Source organism: Scyliorhinus torazame, chromosome 17, assembly GCF_047496885.1.
Source record: "Scyliorhinus torazame isolate Kashiwa2021f chromosome 17, sScyTor2.1, whole genome shotgun sequence".
Classification (NCBI taxonomy): domain Eukaryota; kingdom Metazoa; phylum Chordata; class Chondrichthyes; order Carcharhiniformes; family Scyliorhinidae; genus Scyliorhinus; species Scyliorhinus torazame.
The window spans coordinates 101107394-101122138 of NC_092723.1; the positions used below are offsets into that span (position 1 = coordinate 101107394).

The window sequence follows — 14745 nt, forward strand, 5'->3', positions numbered from 1 at the left end:
TTCGATTAGAGTAGGGGGTCAATAATGGTGGGACCTGTACGAGAGGTAAATGGCTTTTGCATTATGTTTATGATTTCATGCATATTGTTTATTTTGTTGTTACTATACCGAAAATACCTCAATAAAATGTTTATTAAAAAGAAAGATAGCTGAGGAGATTGTGGAGGCATTGGCGGTGATCTTTCAGGAATCACTGGAGGCAGGAAGGGTCCCAGAGGCCTGGAAAGTGGGTAATGTAACACCACTGTTTAAGTAGTGAGGGAGGCAGAAGACAGGAAATGTTGGCCGGTTAGCCGGACTTCAGTCGTTGGTAAGAATTTAGAGTCCATTATTAAAGATGAGATTGCAGAGTACTTGAAAGTTCATGATAAAATAGGACTGAGTCAGCACGGCTTCGTTAAGGGGCGGGCATGTCTGACAAATCTGTTAGGGTTCTTTGAGGGAGTAACAAGGAAGTTAGACAAAGGAGAACCAGTGGACGCTACCAGGATGTGGAAGCTTTAGAGAGGGTGCAGAAGAGATTTACCAGAATGTTGCCTGGTATGGAGGGCATTAGCTATGAGGAGCGATTGAATAAACTCCGTTTGTTCTCACTGGAACGACGGAGGTTGAGGGGCGACCTGATAGAGGTCTACAAAATTATGAGGGGCATAGACAGAGTGGATAGTCAGAGGCTTTTCCCCAGGGTAAAGGGGTCAATTACTAGGGGGCATAGGTTTAAGGTGCGAGGGGCTAGGTTTAGAGTAGATGTACGAGGCAAGTTTTTTTACCCAGAGGGTAGTGGGTGCCTGGAACCCGCTGACGGAGGAGGTGGTGGAAGCAGGGACGATAGTGACATTTAAGGGGCATCTTGACAAATACATGAATAGGATGGGAATAGAGGGATACGGAACCCTGAAGTGTAGAAGATTGTAGTTTAGACAGGCAGCATGGTCGGCACGGGCTTGGAGGGCCTGTTCCTGTGCTGTACTTTTCTTTGATGCTCTGAATGCGAGCATTTGCAGGTAATTAAGTCTTTACAGATCCTGAGAGAGGGGTAATCCCAGGTTAAAGAGGTTTGAATTGTCTCAAACCAGGACAGTTGGTAGGATTTCACAAGCCCAGGCCAGATGGTGGGGGGTGAATGTAATGCGACATGAATCCAAGGTCCCAGTTGAGGCCGTACTCATGTGTGCGAAACTTAACTATAAGTGTGTTTGGCGATTCTGCGTTGTTGCGCGTCCTGCCTCTTCATTCACCTGAGGAAGGAGCAGTACTCCGAAAGCTAGTGATTTGAAACAAACCTGTTGGACTTTAACCTGGTGTTGTAAGACTTCTTACTGTGCTCACCGCAGTCCAACGCCGGCATCTTCACATCATTAAATAAGTTAAGAGCCCATGGTGTTAAGGGTAAGATCCTAGCATGGATAGAGGATTGGCAGCCGGTGACTAGTGGTGTACCTCGGGTCGATGCTGGGACCACAACTTTTACAATATACATTAATGATCTGGAAGAGGGAACCGAAGGACCTGTTGCTAAGTTTGCAGATGATACAAAGATCTGTAGAGGGGCAGGTAGGATTGAGGAAGCAGGTGGGCTGCAGCAGGACTTGGAAAGGCGAGGAGTGGGCAAAGAAGTGGCAAATGGAATACAATGTGGACAAGTGTGAGGTTATGCACTTTGGAAGGAGAAATGGAGGCATAGACTATTTTCTAAATGGGAAGATGCTTAGGAAATCAGAAGCACAAAGGGACTTGAATCCTTATTCACGATTCTCTTTAGATTAACGTGCAGGTTCAGTCGGCAGTTGGGAAGGCAAATGCAATGTTAGCATTCATGTCAGGAGGGCTAGAATACAAGACCAGGGATGTACTTCTGAAGCTATACATGGCTCTGGTGAGACCCCGTTTGGAGTATTGTGAGCAGATTTGGGCCCTGTATCCAAGGAAGGATGTGTTGGCCTTGGAGAGGGTCCAGAGGTTCACAAGAATGATTCCTGGAATGAACAGCTTGTCATATGAGGATCGGTTGAAAACTCTGGGTCTGTACTCCTTGGCGTTTAGAAGGATGAGGGGGGATCTTATTGAAACTTACAGGATACTGCGTGGCCTGGATAGAGTGGACGTGGAGATGATGTTTCCACTTGTAGGAAAAAATAGAAGCAGAGGAATCAATCTCAAGATTAAAGGGAGGAACCTTTAAAACAGAGATGAGGAATTTCTTCAGCCAGAGGGTGGTGAATCTGTGGAACTCTTTGCCGGAGAAGGCTGTGGAGGCCAAATCAGTGTCTTTAAAACAGAGATAGATCGGTTTTTGATCAATAAGGGGATCAGGGGTTATGGGGAGAAGGCAGGAGAATGGGGATGAGAAAAATATCAGCCATGATTGAATGGCAGAGCAGACTCGATGGGCCGAGTGGTCTAATTCTGCTCCTATGTCTTATGGTCTTATGACTAAGTGAGGCTAGAATTGCTCATGTGAACTATGTCAGGGCATGGGCGAATCATATAATAGCCAGGATAAAAATCACCCAGAGGAGAAGTCAAAACCAGATAGACAAGAGACCGAAGAGACACAGCTGCACGAGTTGCCGTGTGCTTTGTCCAGAATAACAGAGTATATATCCTGCATTAAACTGTAAATCACTGCCTGAATAAATAGCTATACCTCAAAACCTAATAAACTTTTATTCTGACTTTCTCAAGAGTGAACCTTATTGCCAGTCTTCCCTTAACAATAAAAGAGCTGAGCCTTTCAACTACAAATAATTTATAGTTTTATATTCTGATAATTTATTATAATCTTTATTAGTGTCACAAGTATGTTTACCTTAACACTACAATGAAGTTACTGTGAAAATCCCCTAGTTGATACACGAAGGGATAATTCAGAATGACCAATTCACCTAACAAGCACCTCTTTCAGGACCTGTGGGAGGAACCCAGAGCACTCGAAGGAAACCCATGCAGACACAGGGAGAACATGCAGATTCTGCCCAGACAGTGACCCAAGCCAGGAATCGAACCGAGTCCCTGGAGCTGTGAAGCAACAATGCCGCCCATTTGAATTTTGGTTCTTTTTTGCATTTAGTTTTTTAACCATCTCCCCAATCTCTTTTTAAAAATCCTACATTCCTCTGCTGTCTTATGCACTTAATGCCTCTCTCCTCACCCTCAATTGTTCCCTTAATTATGTCTTTATTCATCAGCAGAGTCCCACTAGGCTTTAGTTGCTTTTGTTTCAGTGGAGTAGATTTACCACGCACTCTGTTGAATACCATTTTTAACATCTCCCAGTGTTTGCCAATATTAAAAGGGGCTGGTTTAGCACAGTGGGCTAAACAGCTGGCTTGTAATGCAGAACAAGGCCAGCAGCGTGGGTTCAATTCCCGTACCGGCCTCCCTGAACAGGCTCTGGAGTGTGGCGACGAGGGCTTTTCACAGTAACTTCATTGAAGCCTACTTGTGACAATAAGCGATTATTATTATATTACTGCCATTTTATTTTCCTCAGGCTCCACTCTGTCCCTGAAAAAAAAAATCAATGTAAATTCTAGCAAATGTTCTGATCATAAAGAGAAACAAGGAAGGCATTCCATCAATTATTTTAAAATACATAAAGGTACTTCCAAAAATTATTTTAGAATGTTAGTGGCACTAATCTACCACCTATTTAATACAGGCTATATACTAAATTCCACTGCAATTGAATTAAGACTTTCTAGTGAGGAGAAAAAAATGTAAACAAAATATACTAGTTACAAATCCAGTAATTTCAATACAGTACAGCTCCATCTTCATTTGTTGCATTCATAATTATTTGGATTCTCTAAGAAACTTAATCCCTCCAGCGGTGCCCACATTCTGGATTGCAGCACTTGTAAAATGTGGTCATAGGTTCATCAGCAGATCTGGTTTGTATTTGCATGAAGTATGCTCGAGGATGTTCACATTTGGGACAGGTTTCTGCATAAATACAAACATGACAAAAAGTCAACACTTACAACGTGACATAAATCGTAAATGGTGTGCATGTGCAATTTTGGATGACCCAGAGTTTATCATAGAATTTACAGTGCAGAAGGAGGCCATTCGGCCCATCGAGTCTGTACCGGCTCTTGGAAAGAGCACCCTACCCAAGGTCAACACCTCCACCCTATCCCCATAACCCAGTAACCCCACCCAACACTAAGGGCAATTTTGGTCTCTAAGGGCAATTTATCATGGCCAATCCACCTAACCTGCACATATTTTGACTATGGGAGGAAACCGGAGCACCCGGAGGAAACCCACGCACACACGGGGAGGATGTGCAGACTCCACACAGACAGTGACCCAAGCCAGAATCGAACCTGGGACCCTGGAGCTGTGAAGCAATTGTGCTATCCACAATGCTACCGTGCTGCCCTAACTATGGAGGATAGAACGCGAGGCGCCAGCCAGGAGCATGTTGGACAGTTTCACTATGACACCAACTTAAGAAGCTAGTGGTGTAGTGGTAATGTCCCCGAATCTGGAAGCCCAGATTCATCCCATCTGGAAGTTCCAGACTTCTCTCGGAACATGGGCTCAAATGTCACCGTAGCAGCTGGCACTGGTGGAATTTGAATTAAATTAATAAATCTGGAATATAAAGCTCGTTTCCATTATGGTGACCATGAAACTATCAACAGTTGTAAAAACTCATCTGGTTCACTAATGTCCTTTGGGGAAGGAAATTTGCTATCCTTACCTGGTCTGGTCTACATGTAATAATATAATAATAAATAATAATCGCTTATTGTCACAAGTAGGCTTCAATGAAGTTACTGTGAAAAGCCCCTAGTCGCCACATTCTGGCGCCTGTTCAGGGAGGCCGGTACTGGAATTGAACCAACGCTGCTGGCCTTGTTCTGCATTACTGTGCCCACTATGCTAAACCAGCCCTTGTGATTCCAGTCCCACAGAAATGTGGTGGCCCTTAACTGCCTTCTGGAAAGGGCAATGGCAGAAAATGTTGGCTTTGCCAATAATGCCCACATCCCATGAAAAAATAATGAAGTCTGGTGGAAACAAAGGAATAAGTGAGGGTTTTTAGTCGATGAGCTCAGGCAGGGGCAAGGTTTTTGAAAAATTATTTCACAAGATGAGAGCATCAATGGATAGACCATCATTTATTGCCCATTCCTAATTGCCTTTCATAAATGGATGGTGAGATGCCCTCCTCTGAACCACTGCAATCCATGTGGTGTGTAGGTACACCCACAGTGCCGTTAGGGAGGGAGTTTCAGGACTTTGAAGCAGTCACAGTGAAGGAACAGTGATTATATTGATATATTTCCAAGTCAGAATGGTGAGTGTCTTGGAGGGGCATGATTTATCTCTATCAAGTTTGCAACCAGTTTGGTTCAATTTCAGACAATTGCCAGGGAAAGGAATAGAGTTGGTAACTGAGGAATAGAGTGGGGACTAGAGACAATGCCTTAATTCTTCCCAATATTTAATAGGAAAATTCTGCCCATGCAGTAGTAGGTGTCAGATAAGCAATTTCATCATTTGGAAACAACAGAGGTATGAAGAGAGGTGGTGGTGGTGAGGTAGAGCTGTGTACCATCAGCATACAGCTTAGAACCAGAGGGTACAATCTTAGACTAAAGGGACAATCCTTTAGAACAGAGATAAGGAGAAATTTCTTCAGCCAGAGGATGGTGAATCTGTGGAACACTTTGCAGCAGAAGGCCGTGGAGGCCAAATCACTTGAGTGTCTTTAAGACAGAGATAGATAGATTCTTGATTAATAAGGGGATCAGGGGTTATGGGGTGAAGGCAGGAGAATGGGATGAGAAAAATATCAGTCATGATTGAATGGCAGAGCAGACTCGATGGGCCGAGTGGCCTAAATCTGCTCCTATGTCTTATGAAAAGAAGGCTCAAACTACACAGTGGAGGTGGACAAATTCATCCCATCATCAAAGGCTTTTGGAAAACTCAATGACTGGGCAAAACATTGAAGAAAGTTGCCCCCCGTGTATTTTGATTGGAGGAGCAATGAGCGCAAGGAGGCAGAATTTGTGACGTGTTCCTCCTCCAGTCACTGATTCTGTTTGTCCCATGTTGATGCTTGGTTGGAGGGATTCAAACCTGGAGTTCTGGCAAAAATGACCACAGAATTGGGAGGTGACAAAACGTCAAAGGGCCTTGGAGAGAAAAGGAATGCTGGACAGGGTGCAGTAGTTTTCAAGGATGGAGGAGTCAGGGGTTGAGTTTTAGAGAGGGGTGATGATGGCAAATTTAAAGGAGAGAAAAGAGAGAGGTGTTAACAATATCAGCTTTAGAGGAGAGAGAATGTTGGATGTTCAGCAGTTTAGTGGGAATAGGGTTAAAGGAGGTGGAGGAAATTCTCTGGCTTGTGGCGGCCAAGCGTTCATAGCGAAGTTGCTTTTTGATTCTTGAATGTCAGTCAGCTCTTCCTATCATTGTGAAGCCTAATTCACGAAGCGTTGAATTGTTCACCCACAATAGGGAACGTGAGCTTGGTTTAGACCGTTGTGAGACTGGTGAGCGTGGAGAGGATGCGAGGGTGGGAAACTGCAATAAGATGTGAGTTCAGGGCTAGGTCAGGGGGAGGAGGTTTATCTAGCGGGATGGAAGGAAGAGGCAGAGGCACATATTAGTGACAAAGAACAATTGCTGGGAAAGTTAAACTCAATCTCTTCATTTACTGACTAGCAGAAGAATTGGAAAAATGTGATTACACAACTAGTCCAAAAACAGCAACACTGTAAAAGTAAATATATATTTTTACTTTCCACCCACTGAGAGTAAAAAACCTAGCCCATATAAAAAGCAATAGGGACAACTATTGCCCAAGAAAAGTTGCCTGTTGCTTTTCAAATCGTGCTGTGTGGGTATTTTACACCCACACAGGATTTAACTCTCTCAAAGGATGGCACGTCTTACAAGGCAGTGACCTCTAAGTACTCTAAGTGCCAGCCTCGACTTTGTGGTCTCTCTTGAAGTGTGACTTGAAGCCTAGACCTTCTAACTGAAGGGGAGGGTGTTGCGACTGAATCAAGACAACCTTTGTCGCCATTTAGCCTACTTTGTTCCCAACATGATTCTCAAAAGAAAACAATACATTTTGTAATACTTGCAATACAAGCACTCCAACCCTCTAGCGTAACATAGGTGTTTGTCCTCATCCAAAACACCAGACATTTTAGGACTAAAATTATGTAATTTTGTGCATATTTGCCAGAAGGGACAAAAACAAAATCTACACTATAGATTTAAATGTATTCTCTTAAAATGTTTTGAAGTAGAGGAAGCTGACTTAATGATATTTCAATTTGTGTCCTTTGGCTTAAAGTAACCCATTGTTACAATTGAAGTTGAATAAGGTTGCTTGATTTCAGGAATGTCTCTTTAATTTAAGGTAAAAAAAATGATGGGAGTCATGCCAACTGTTCTGCAGTGTGCTGGATTCTGGAGCAGAGAGAAAACAAAATGTCTATGGTTCACTGTGCAGGAATGAGGGTGGGAACGTGCGCTTGGATGGTAAAGAGCAAATTTGTGGCAATTAAAACGAGGTTGGAAGAGTCGTCCAGCTTGGGCTTCAGGGACAATCTCTAGGAAAAGAACAAGAATAAAACCTGAAGAGTGAAGAATCACTTTGGATTGATTCTGGGAAAATTGAATGGCTACATAAAAGTCAGTGTGGTGTGTTTTTTCGTTAGGACAAAGAAAAAGGTGGTGGGGGTTTTCCGTCTTGCGGTTTAAACAAAGAGTGCGTTGTTAATGCATTTTAGTCATTTGTTACAGTAAATGTCTTAAAAATGAAATCTCAACGTGTTAATCTTTCAGGTCTTAAGTTTGAATTTCTTGCTAAAATTTACCACGAGGGTGACTGCAACACAATGGCTACCACTACCAAACAAGCGCTACCCTACGACTGGGAATAATTCAACTTACAGTGTAACCTATATTCCATCTTAACACAACCTATGGGCAAGTGAATGAAAATCGCTTATTGTCACAAGTAGGCTTCAATGAAGTTACTGTGAAAAGCCCCTAGTCGCCACATTCAGGCGCCTGTTCGGGGAGGCTGGTACGGGAATTGAACCGTGCTGCTGGCCTGCTTTAAAAGCCAGCGATTTAGCCCAGTGTGCTAAACCAGCCCCTTGCCATACCTGGTGTAGAGTCGACATTTTCCCAAGCAGCAGCTCCACCCAACACATCATCAACTTCTTTTAACTTGGGGTATTTTCTGTTTGTTACCTACAACACAAATAACACACTGTTATTTAGTACACAAAGTCATAGAAATATTGAACTTAGGAGCACAAGTAGGTCGTTCAATCCTTCCCCGCCATTCATGGCTGATCTGGCTGTGGGCCCAACTTTAGTCTGTCCCCGTCCCCACCACCTCCTCCCCCTTAAATAACCTTCAAGTCCCATGTCAAATCTGTCTAACTTTCCTTGAATAAATTCAATTGCCTAACCACCACTGCTTTCTGGAGATGAGAATTCCACAGACTAATGACCGTCAGAGAAATAAAATTCTCATCTTAAACAATAGACCTCATTTTTAAACTGCTGTGTAAGACATGGCTCACTCCTGCCTCACCGGACTGTGCCATTCAACCGGAGGACTTTTGAATTCACTGCATGGACTCATGGTGGCATCGGGCAAGGTGAAGACTGGAGCAGTTTGCCTCTTTGTCAATTCCTCCTGGTGCTCAGACGTGGCTACCCTGGCGAACTACTACTGTACCTGGAATATCTGACTGAATATGCCAATACTATCTTCCGCAGGAGTTCACTTCTGCCAGCATCCCAGCGGGCTACATCCCACCCCAGGTGGAAGTAAAGAAAGCACTTGATGAATTGTACACCGCTATAAATAACAGTGAAACAGAATACCCGGAGGCCATGTTCATCGTGGCCGGGGACTTCAACCAGGCCAACCTCAAGAGTGCACTGCCAAAATTCCACTAACACATCTCCTGTCGCATCAGGGGCCCCAAAATCCTTGACCACTGCTTCACAAACATCCATCCATCCCCTGACCATACTTCGGAAAATCGGACCACAAGACGGTGCTCCTTCTCCCGGCATACAAGCAGAATCTTAAGCAGGAGAATCCGGTTAAGGTCATGTACTACTGGTTCGAGGCAACGGAAGAGCTCCTATGCGACTGCTTGGAGTTGTTGGACTGGTCCATATTCAGGATATCAGCGGCCAACCAAGACGAGCATGCCACGACCGTCACAGACTTCATCAGTAAGTGAGCCGATGACTGCGTGCCAAAGAAAGTAGTATGTGCTTTCACCAACCGGAAACCATGGTTTAACCAGGAGATCCACTCCCTACTGAAGTCCAGACCAGAGACGTTCAAGACAGGCGACCCTGACCTATACAATAAATCTAGGTACGACCTTTGCAAAACAAAACCATCAGGGACGCCAAGAGACAATACCAGACTAAGCTAGCATCACAGACTAATGACATGGACTCTCGACAGTTGTGGCAAGGCTTAAATATAACGGGCTACAAGGCAAAGCCGTATCGAATTTCTGGCCACAGCACACCACTCCCCGATGAACTCAATGCATTCTATGCTCATTTCGAGCAGGAAGCCAACAAACTGTTGTCAACTGCCCCAACAGCCTCGGAAGGCAGACTGGCCTTCTTGAAAGTGAGTCATGCACTCAGATCCTGTGCGGAACAACTGGCGAGTGTTCACATACATCTTCAACCTCTCCCAACTCCGTTCCAAGGTTCCCACCCACTTCATACCGATGCCAGAGAAGAGCTAGGCAACGCATCTCAACGACTACTGTCCGGTGGCCTTGACATCTATCATTATGAAGTGCATCGAGAGGTTGGTCATGAGACACATCAACTCCATACTTCCAGAATGCTTTGATCCACTGCAATTTGCATACCACCACAATCATAGAATTTGCAGCGCAGAAGGACGCCATTCGCCCCATCAAGTCTGCACCGGCTCTTGGAAAGAGCATCCCACTTAAGCCCACACCTCCACCCTATCCCTGTCAACCAGTAATCCCACCTAACCTAAGGGCAATTTAGCATAGCCAACCCACCTAACATGCACATCTTTGGACTGTGGGAGGAAACCGGAGCACTCGGAGGAAACCCACGCAGACACGGGGAGAACGTGCAGACTCCGTGCAGACACTGACCCAAGCCAGGAATCAAACCTGGGACCCTGGAGCTATGAAGCAACTGTGCTAACCACTGTGCTACCATGCTGCCCCAATCGATCCACAGCAGACACAAACTCCCTGGCTCCTCCCTGGAGCATCTAGACAACAAGGACTCCTATATCAGATTCCTATTCATTGACTACAGCTTCGCCTTCAACACCATAATCGCAGCCAAGCTCAGATCCAAAACCTAGGACTTGGCTCCTCCCTCTGCAGCTGGATCCTCAACTTCCTGACCCAAGACTACAATCAGTAAGAACAACTAAACCTCCTCCACGATAGTCCTCAATGCCAGGGTCCTGCAAGGCTGCATACTTAGCCCCCTATTATACTCCCCATACATGCAACGGTGGCCCTATGACTCCCCATACATGCAACGGTGGCAAAATTCAGCTCCAACTCCATCTACAAGTTTGCTGATGACAGTGGGTCGGATCTCAAACAACAAGTCAGAGTACAGGAAGGAGATAGAGAACCTAGTGGTGTGGTATAACGACAAGAAGCTCTCCCTCAATATCAGTAAATCTAAGGAGCTGGTCATCGACTTAAAGAAACAAAGTATCGTACACACCCCTCTGCCCAGATACCGCGCTCCACCCATCTGCACCCAGACACACACCGCCCACCCCCTCTGCCCAGACACACAACGCCCCCTCCTCTCTGCCCAGGCACACAACGCCCCCTCCTCTTTGCCCAGGCACACACCGCCCCCACCCCCCTCTCTGCTCAGACACCGCCCCTCCTCCTCTCCGTCCAGAGAACCCCCCTCCTCTCTGCCCAGACACCCCACGCATCTCCGGCCCAGACACCCCTCCTCCTCTCCGCCCAGACCCCCCTCCGCCTCTCCGCCCAGACACCTCTCCTCCTCTCCTCTCCGCCCAGACACCTCTCCTCCTCTCCTCTCCGCCCAGACCCCCCTCCGCCTCTCCGCCCAGACACCCCTCCTCCTCTCCGCCCCAGACACCCCTCCTCTCCGCCCAGACACCCCTCCTCCTCTCCTTTCAGACACCCTTCCTCCTCCTCTCCTTTCAGACACCTCTCCTCCCAGACACCACACGCTCCTCTCCGACCCCCCCCCTCTCTCCTCCTCCCCCCCCCCGCTCTCTCTCCTCCTCCCCCCCCGCTCTCTCTCCTCCTCCCCCCCCCGCTCTCTCTCCTCCTCCCCCCCCGCTCTCCTCTCTCCTCCTCCCCCCCGCTCTCTCTCCTCCTCCCCCCCCCCCCGCTCTCTCTCCTCCTCCCCCCCCGCTCTCTCTCCTCCTCCCCCCCCCGCTCTCTCTCCTCCTCCCCCCCCCGCTCTCTTCTCCTCCTCCCCCCCCCGCTCTCTCTCCTCCTCCCCCCCCGCTCTCTCTCCTCCTCCCCCCCCCCGCTCTCTCCTCCTCCCCCCCCCGCTCTCTCTCCTCCTCCCCCCCCCGCTCTCTCTCCTCCTCCCCCCCCCCGCTCTCTCTCCTCCTCCCCCCCCCCCGCTCTCTCTCCTCCTCCCCCCCCCCCCGCTCTCTCTCCTCCTCCCCCCCCCCCGCTCTCTCTCTCCTCCCCCCTCCCCCCCGCTCTCTCTTCCTCCTCCCCCCCCGCTCTCTCTCCTCCTCCCCCCCCCGCTCTCTCTCCTCCTCCCCCCCCCCGCTCTCTCTCCTCCCCCCCCCCCCCCCCCGCTCTCTCTCCTCCTCCCCCCCCCCCCCCCGCTCTCTCTCCTCCTCCCCCCCCCCGCTCTCTCTCCTCCTCCCCCCCCCCGCTCTCTCTCCTCCTCCCCCCCCCGCTCTCTCTCCTCCTCCCCCCCCCCCGCTCTCTCTCCTCCTCCCCCCCCCCGCTCTCTCTCCTCCTCCCCCCCCTCCGCTCTCTCTCCTCTCCCCCCCCCCGCTCTCTCTCCTCCTCCTCCCCCCCCCCCCCGCTCTCTCTCCTCCTCCCCCCCCCCCCCCGCTCTCTCTCCTCCTCCTCCTCCTCCCCCCCCCCCAACCTCTCTCTCTCCTCTCTCCCGCCCCCGCCGCTATTCGCCGTTTTCTCTCTCACTTTGCGGGTGATGTTGTGAACATAGGGACAGGTGTTACAGGCGAAACGGTAACATTTCTGTCCCCTCCTCCACGATCAGGACATTGCCGCACGTCGGACAGAATAGCAGCATCAACCGGAAGCGGAAACAACGGCTCTGCCCTTCCCCGACCCCCTTCCCCCGGCAGTACAGTCCCCGGGAAATTGGTTCCACCTCAGTGCGTGGTGGGGACAGAAATCACAGGAGCGCCTGAGTCAGTGAACTGTGAGAGGCAGCTGGGCTCATTCCCGGGGTTACCCATGGAGTTCAACAGAGAGAGTGAGGAATAGGACACAGACAGAGGAGAGGTAAATAAATTATCAACATCTTGGTGGTTACCATTGATCAGAAATTGAATTGGACTAGCCATATAAATGCTGTGGCTACCAGGGCAGGTCAAAGGCTAGGAATCCGACTGTAAGTAACTGACCCCCTGAGTTCCCAAAGCCTGTCCACCATCTATAAAGTCAGGATGTAATGGAATCTCTCCACTTGCCTGGATTAGCGCAGCTCCAACAATATTCAAGACATTCGGCACCATCCAGAACGAAAGTCTCCCTTCCACAAATATTCACTCTTTTCCCACCTGGCGGTTCCAAGTCACTCAACACCCCGACTTGCAAATATATTTCCATTCCTTCACCGTCGCTGGGTGAAAACAAGGGACCAAACAGAAGGCGTGAGACAGACAAGAATTGAAGGAGAGAGTGCAATAACACGTGCAGAGATTCACATTAGGGAGAGACAGGAATTCTCAGGTTGTTGGGACTCTCTTTTCCTGCTGGCAGTGCACCCTGCCCACGGGTTTCCCAGCGGTGTGGGGTGTCTTCAATGGGAAAACCCGTTGACAAGCAGTGAGAAGAGAGAATCCCGCTGTCAGTGGACAGTGGAGCCGCCGAGGATCACGCAGCTGGGGGACCGGAGAATCCCTAAGAATGTTTCATGGAGAAAGCAGGGTTGGCCGAGAAAGAAGGAATGGAGAGTGAACTCGTTGACTAACCTAAGACAACAGGAACAAGATGAGAGAGCGAGAGAGTTCAGATCTACACCCACAGTCTGCAGAGTCAGTGAGTGAATCCAAGATTGCAGAAACATGAACATAACTAAGTTCATGACTGCAGAGACAAAGGGAGCAAATACTTTGTCAGGTGCTGCATATTTTCAAAAAGACGTGGGGCGCGATTCTCCGCTCCCGCGCCGGTTGGGAGAATCGCCTGGGTCACCAAATTTTCCCACCATGCCGGTCCGACGCCCTCCCGCGATTCAACGGAAACGGCCAGAACGGCACAATCGTGTTTTGCACGGCGCGGTACAGTGAATCGCCCGAGACAGCCAAAATGGCGATTCACCGGTACCCCCGCGATTCTCAGTGCCAGATGGGCCCGAGCGGCCTGCCCAAAATGGCGGGTTCCCCCCGGCGCCATTCACACCTGGTCGCTGCCGGCGGGAACAGCGTGGGAATGTTGGGAGGGGGCGGCCTGTGGGGGGTGGGGGATCCTGCACCGGGAGGGTCCCTCAAATGGGGTCTGGGCCCGCGATCGGTGCCCACCGATCGTCGGGCTGGCCTCTCTGAAGGAGGACCTCCTTTCTTCCACAGCGCCGCAAGATCCGTCGGACATCTTCTTGCGGGGCGGACTCGGAGAGGACGGCAACCGCGCATGCGCGGGTGACGCCAGTTATGCGGCGCCGCTCCGAGCCCATTATCGGGTCCTGAATCGGTCGGGATAGGGGCCATTTCGCGCCGTCGTGAACCTCGACAGCGTTCACGACGGCGCAAACACTCTGTCTCCATTGGTTCCTGATATTGAATGCTCTGTTAGTTAATATTTTCCAGTATTCCTTCCGTTGGTTGTGAAGCGCTACAAGCAGTGCAATGCACCTAGATTATTGTGATAGATGCTGATTGCTGAATTTAAAGGAAGAATATATTTTGCTGTTTTATGCGAAGCACTGATCACAAGCAGTCACATTAGTTCTGCAATCTGTAATATATGCATTGAGCAAGTTGGCCCAACAGGAAAATATGCACAGAGGCTTAAAAGGGACATAAGTTACAGAATCCTTACAGGGCATGATATGGTGGAATGCTGGTAGAATGTTTCCACAAGCATGTGAGTCTAGAACCAGGGACACAATCTCAGAAGAAGGGGCGGGCCATTTAATACTGTGACAAGGAGAAATGCTTTCACTCCCAGGGGTAGTGAAATATTGGAGGGCTGTGGAAGCTAAATCACCGAGCATGCTCAAAACCAAAATCGCTAGAGTGCTGCGGGCAAATAACAAGGGGCAGCACGGTAGCATAGTGGTTAGCACAGTTGCTTCACAGCTCCAGGGTCCCAGGTTCGATTCCCGGCTTGGGTCACTGTCTGTGCGGAGTCTGCACGTTCTCCCCGTGTCTGCGTGGGTTTCTTCCGGGTGCTCCGGTTTCCTCCCACAGTCCAAAGATGTGCAGGTTAGGTGGATTGGCCATGATAAATTGCCCTTAGTGTCTAGTCTAAAAAGGTGAGATGGTGTTACTGGGTTACGGGGATAGGG

General features: G+C 48.8%; 2 protein-coding genes across 2 annotated transcripts in view; one reads left to right on the forward strand and one right to left on the reverse strand.

Annotated features, from left to right (window-relative positions):
* Positions 1–2644: 2644 nt before the first annotated feature.
* On the reverse strand, positions 2645–12318 carry LOC140394023 (DNA-directed RNA polymerase III subunit RPC10-like). The gene is given in 4 exon segments (XM_072480798.1): positions 2645–3945; positions 8148–8235; positions 12192–12254; positions 12256–12318. Coding segments are annotated over 4 exon segments (327 nt in total). The 5' UTR covers positions 12304–12318; the 3' UTR covers positions 2645–3817.
* Positions 12319–12373: 55 nt separating this feature from the next.
* snrnp25 (small nuclear ribonucleoprotein 25) overlaps positions 12374–14745 on the forward strand; it is a 32051-nt gene continuing 29679 nt past the window's right edge. The window contains exon 1 of the mRNA XM_072480797.1: positions 12374–12517. The gene's annotated coding sequence lies outside the window, so the exon portion shown is untranslated. The remainder of the gene's footprint in view (positions 12518–14745) is intronic.